General features: G+C 35.4%; 1 protein-coding gene across 1 annotated transcript; it reads left to right on the plus strand.

Annotated features, from left to right (window-relative positions):
* The first annotated feature begins 2,837 nt into the window (after positions 1-2,837).
* On the plus strand, positions 2,838-6,167 carry LOC131167882 (thioredoxin-like 1-1, chloroplastic). Its single transcript, XM_058126916.1, has 4 exons — positions 2,838-3,649; positions 4,255-4,431; positions 4,572-4,736; positions 5,517-6,167. Exons 1-4 carry the CDS (start codon positions 3,359-3,361, stop codon positions 5,835-5,837), a joined length of 954 nt encoding a protein of 317 aa, XP_057982899.1. The 5' UTR covers positions 2,838-3,358; the 3' UTR covers positions 5,838-6,167.
* Positions 6,168-6,453: the final 286 nt, after the last annotated feature.

Raw genomic sequence — 6,453 nt, forward strand, 5'->3', positions numbered from 1 at the left:
TAGCCTAGACCAAGCCAACCAGGGTCTGATAACATATAGCATATAACCAAACTGTGATACATGGATATTTCATACTATTAATTACCAAATCAATATCATCACATCATTTTACATATATATATATATATATATATATATCATAAAAATCATCGGCCCGTACACCGGTATTTCATATTTTACCATAGCTCGGCCCATATGCCGGCACATCATATCCATAGTTCAGCCCGTACGCCGACAAATCATATTCATAGTTCGGCCCGTACGCCGACAAATCATACCCATAGCACGGCCCGTACACCAACAAATCATATCCATAGCACGACTCGTACGCCGACAAATCATATCCATAGCACGGCCCGTACGCTGGCAAGTCATATCCATATCATTATCATATTCCCAGAAAATAGTATTTCATTATAAATTCTCCTCATGCTACACGAAATAGGTTTTTTGTATATTTAACATACCATCATTTTTAGCAATATTTCTCAAATATAAAACATATATATATATATATATATATATTTGAAATCAAATGCTATAATAACATACATACATTTCCATAAAAATAACTAACTTAGTTTATCCCCTTACCTGATTCCTAAAAGAGCCCCTAAAACAATCAACTCAACACCCACTGGGTTCCCCGTTCAACGCCCTAAAAAGGATATTTTTTAGAACTAAACTTCAGTATTTCTACACGTACTACGCTTTCTACAACTGTCGTAAAATCAAAAACTGAGTAGAAAGTCTTACCTTGAATTTGGGATGGATTCCGAACTAGCCCCACCAACGATCTACTCCGGCAGATATGTAAAGAACTTTCCTAAGAGTGTCGTGGTGGCTTCAGATCGTCGATCCGACGAAGAACGGACCTAGAAAACTAGAGAGAAGGTTGGGAAACCGAAATGATAGAGAGAGAGAGAGAGAGAGAGAGAGAGAGAGAGAGAGATTTTTACGCCAGAAATTCTGCTGAAAGTGGAGTTTAACACTATTTATACATTGGCCCTCGTCGACGAGCCACGTCACCTTGTCGACAAGGTCATGAAGACAACTCGCCGACGAACTCTCTTCTTGTCGATGAAATTCATAATCACCCATAACCCCTCTCGGTATTTTCTTGTCTACGAATCACACCCTTGTCAACGAGTCCAATATATCGCATCGTCATTCGCGTTCGTCAACGAATGCTGCTGCTGCCGCCTTCTTATCCTAATTCCATTTTCCTTTCTCTTTAATATTTAAATACCATTATTTTTCAGGTCATTACAAAAGTAATCCAGGAATGATTCACTAGAAGGTTGCAAAAAAAGTTCTAAGATACTTACAAGGAATGAAAGATTACAAGCTTATGTATCGAAGGTCTGATCATCTTGAGGTGGTTGGATATTCGGATTCGGATTTTGCCAGGTGTGTAGATACAAGAAAGTTCACATTTGGCTATGTATACTTGCTAGCCGAAGGAGCAATTTCATGGAAGAGTGCGAAGCAGTTAATAAGTGTTGCATCCACTATGGAAGCTGAATTTGCAGCTCGCTTTGAGGCTATAGTTCAGGCTAATTGGTTGCAGAATTTTATTTCAAAACTTGGAATAGTCGATAGTATCGCCAAGCCGCTGAAAATTATTGTGATAATTCCGCAGCTATCTTCTTCTCTAAGAATAATAAGTATTCCAAGGGTGCTAAGCATATGGAATTGAAATACTTTACTGTTAAAGAAGACGTACAGAAACAAAAAGTGTCAATTGAACATATTAACACCGATTGTATGATAGCAGATCCTTTGACTAAAGGATTGCTGCCCAAAACATTTATTGGTCATATTGAAAAGATGACCATTATTGAACCTTAATGTATGTTGTTCAATTGATATTTGAGCTCGATAATGAAAATGTTTCGGTTATTTCTGTTTTCCATTTTGTATACATAATTGTTGTGGAATAATGATAACAGGATTAAAGTTAGACCTAATGTATACCTCTTAGCTAAAAAAAAAAAATCATTATATTTTGTGGAATTTGTATTGTAGTGCATGAAAGGAACTATGTTAATAAAGATGATATAGAACCGTCACGACTCCTACAAATTTTCTACATATTAATGATAACTAATGTATGCACGTTATAATAAACTATGTTAAGTAATTTCACTTGAAATAAATGGGAAAATATAAGACATAAATAAATTGTCTCAAATAAAATTATGATTATATTTATTTAAGTAATATGAAAGGTTTTAAATTATGATTATATTTATTTACATGATATGAAAGGGTTTTAAATATAATAATGTTATAATAATATTGGTTTCCTAAATATGAAGAGTCTATTTACAATACTACTTCTAATGACTTTTAAGGATTTGAGGAGTCGTAATTATGATAAGTTATGAATATTAATTAAGTACTTGATGGAAGTGATTAATATATAAAGGTGGTTGGAGTTAGTCCTATCTCATCCTAAGAAGCTTGTACTACTTTTTCATCAAATTAAGAAAAATATAAGGAAAGGTAAGGTTGTGACTTAAGTATAGTGCAAGCATATTCACTAAGAAGCATGAATTAAGGTATAAGTTTTTTATTTGTTGTATAAAATTATGAATTTCAAAAATCCAATGATTAAATCATATTTATATTAAACTGACAGTTATTAGATTGAAGGATAAGAAAGAGCATCCACTCAATTAGAGATTAATTTATTTTTTATTTTTTTAGTTTTAAAATTATTACTCAAATTAATCCTTAGTTTTTAATTTAAATTTTTATTTACATAATTTTTAAGGGTGACACCAAATTGCTTCTGTGCCTTGTGGCCCTTGTGTTACAAAGTGAGTAGTCCGCGTTCATAGTCCACCCACCACACAAATCGATTCATTCCTGTCCCACAAATTTTATTTGTTTGCTTGGTTTGGTTTTGTTTTGTTTTGTTTATTTTTATTTCCATTTTTTATTTCTTAAAGTGAACCTTATCCTCTCCTCCACCACAATCGCAATCGTTGATTGCGATTCACAAGCAACCGTCATCACAATCAGACCTCCACCGGTCGCCACGAAACCCCACCCCCCCTTCTCTTCTCTCTTTTCTTTTCTTATCTTATCCCTTCGCTTTTCGATTCTGTTTTACTCCTCTCCTCTGCCAATTGAAGCCGCTGAATTCCCCTTCTTTTCGTCCGGGCCTTCGCGATCTCCAATTCGTTTATTGACTTTTTTTCTCTGATTCTTCTGCGCTTGCTTGGATCTTGTTTTCTGGGTCCCTTAAATTTTATTATTTATTTATTTATAATAATAATAATTATTATTACAAAGGAGAACAAAGCGTCTGATTGTTTGGTTTTCGTTGTATCGAATCCCAAATCCATCCATGGCCGAAGTTGTGTCCAAAGTTAGTCTGTATTCTCCTCGCCATCATCATTATCATCACCATCACCATCGTCATCGCATCTCTTATTTCCCCATTTGCAGCAATACGTATGGGTATTCCAATAAATCAGTCGCGGCATCTATGAAGCTGAACCCTCTGGGCCTAAGATCTGTCTCTTCCTTCGCGTCCAGCAGTTGTTTTAGTGGTCAAAAGATCCATCTTAATCTTGATCTTGAAGAAAGTCCGCGCATGCCCAAGAGAGCGAATTCCCATGTTTCGTCTAGAGTACAGGTATCTCCCGATCGATTACACTTGTTTAAATTCTTATATGTATGTGCATATATTTATATTCATATCCATACATTAATTTTTATAATTGTTTGAAAATCCTGGTTACTTGTTTAAAGAAACTTAAGAAATATAACCTAGTTTCGCTTCTTTTTTTTTCTGTACTGGTTTTCCAGAACAGTGTTCTTTTAAAAATTTAAATTTATTTTTATTTTTGCTTCATCAGTATTGATAGCTGTTGGAAATGATTCTGTTGAAGGTTAATTTTGATTCAATTCATCCGTATGAAATTTTCTTGCCCCAATTTCAACCCCCCCTCAACCCCCCCAAAAAAAAAAAAACTGAGGGCTTGGCGGCTTGCATAACGATACTGATTTTGTCACCTTTTTTTTGAAAGCCCTATTCGTAGTATTTGGTAACACAAATCCAGGGCTGTAAATTTAAAATTGGATGAATTTAAACAAAAATTCAATATGATGTATAGTTACGGCATTTTGACCAAAGTTTTGTGATTCCAAATTTAGCAGCTCCAAATACAATCTGTTTTTTTTTTTTTTGGTTTGGTTCCCTTGGGTAATAGAGTTAAATCAACCATCAACCCTGTACAGATGAGCCTTGGTATCGGGAAAGTTCAGAAATGGTGGGAGAAGGGGCTTGAACCAAACATGAAAGAGGTGAGGAGCGCGCAAGACCTTGTGAACTCCTTATTCAGTGCTGGGGATAAACTGGTGGTCGTTGATTTCTTCTCCCCTGGATGTGGAGGCTGCAGAGCCCTTCATCCCAAGGTATCAAATCCATCCTACTCCACCCCTTCCCCCCTCTAAATTTTTTTTTCTAAAAAATAATAATAAAAAAAAACACTAAGGAAAAAGAAAGTTACTTTGTTTGCGTTCTTAATAGCTAAGAGTGTAGGGTTTTTGGGCAGATCTGTCAATTGGCTGAAATGAACCCAGATGTTCAGTTCCTTCAGGTGAACTACGAGGAACATAAATCCATGTGTTACAGCCTTAATGTTCACGTTCTGCCCTTCTTCCGTTTTTACAGAGGTGCTCATGGGCGGCTATGCAGCTTTAGTTGCACTAATGCTACGGTGAGTTCTGATTTTCATGCATCTCTTGCAATTTTTTTTGTCACTTATTATATTTACTGTTAGGATCCACAGATCACCATTCAAGTTTGTTTGTGTGTGTGTGTCTATATATATATATATATATATATATATATTCATGCATACCATTTAATAGTTGTTCATAAGCATCTTCCATTAGGAGTCCAATTTGCTCCTCTTATGTTTTTTGTGCTCCTTTAACAATCAAAAGGCTATGGTGAACTTCAATTCCAGCATTTGTTTCTGAGGAATTTATGCTGACTTCTTTCCCTTGAAATCAAAATTTGGGATGTTGTCTTCTCACCTTTTATGTTGTTGTAAATGTTATTTTTGTTCTTAGAAGTGATTCTCCTTTGATTTCAGAGATATCCTTCGTAAACTAATTCATTAGCCATTAGTTCCCAAATACTATTTTGTTCTCAACTATGATATGAAGCATGGGCGAGGGGATGAGAATTTGGGTTCAATAAAATAAATAGATATTATATTTTATGCATAATAGTACTACTAAATATGATGCATATTTAGGTTTATAACATTTATTTGACACTGGATACACAATTGAATTCTGAAAATATCACTAATTTTTCATCCAATGCAACTCAATACACTGCTTATAATAATAATAAGTGTCAATGACCCATAATGTTTTCGAAGTTCCAATATTGTTTTCCGATTCCTAAATTGTGATGTATGTTCACCAAATGATGATAATGCTGATACTAATGATAATGATAATAAAATGTGATGTAACGCAATCAGATCAAAAAATTCAAAGATGCATTGGCTAAGCACAGCCCAGATCGGTGCAGCCTTGGGCCACCCAGAGGTCTGGAGGAGAAAGAGCTGTTGGCACTGTCTGCTAACAAGGATCTCTCCTTCAACTTCACACCAAAACCTACACAACCAGTGCATATGCTTTCTCGTGAAGATAGAATAGTGGCTGAAGCAGAAGGAGAAGCAGCATCACCTCTTTCTCTTTCAAGCACAAATCCGCAGTTAACTATTTCTTCACCTTCGTTGACTGTCACCTCTGCTCATGATGTTGCTCAAGAGAAAACCTTGGTTGCCACTGGGAGATGAACCTTGGTTGCCACTGGGAGATGATCTGTAAGTTTTGTGCAGCTTTTTTCTTCTCCTGTCCTCCATGTACAGTTTGGTTTTGTGCCGTTGGTCATGTAATACGTTTGGATATATATATACAAGTTGGAAACAAACAAACAATGAAATGTGAGTTGGGCAGTATGTGCGTCCCCATGAGGATGCGGGCCTCTGGATTCATGTAAATGTCCTTGGTCTGCTTTTTAAAGTTTTATTTTATATTTAGCGTGCGCGTGTGGAGCTCCTCTGTGTTCATGTAAAAAGTTTGCCCCTTTAAACAGAAAATGTTACATCTTACTACGATTCATAGAACTCATGTTGTTTGATTGTTTTAATTTATTCAGTTTTAATGTGACATTGTTGCTCAGGGGTGGGGTTGTATAAATGCTTGTTGACAAATCGGAATACTGTAACACAGTTTTGAAACACGTTCCATGCTTTAAATGTGGGTTTATGTAAACAAAAATGTAGTACAAAATTATGCTAAAACTAATACAAATTTTCTCTTCCTTTGCTTTTCCAACTTTGTAAGTATAGAAGGCTTATTTGGTCTTTCTATTTTCATTTCTCCTGCAATGAAGAAAAGACATCTGACCAT

This window comes from Malania oleifera, chromosome 11 (assembly GCF_029873635.1).
Source record: "Malania oleifera isolate guangnan ecotype guangnan chromosome 11, ASM2987363v1, whole genome shotgun sequence".
Taxonomy (NCBI): domain Eukaryota; kingdom Viridiplantae; phylum Streptophyta; class Magnoliopsida; order Santalales; family Ximeniaceae; genus Malania; species Malania oleifera.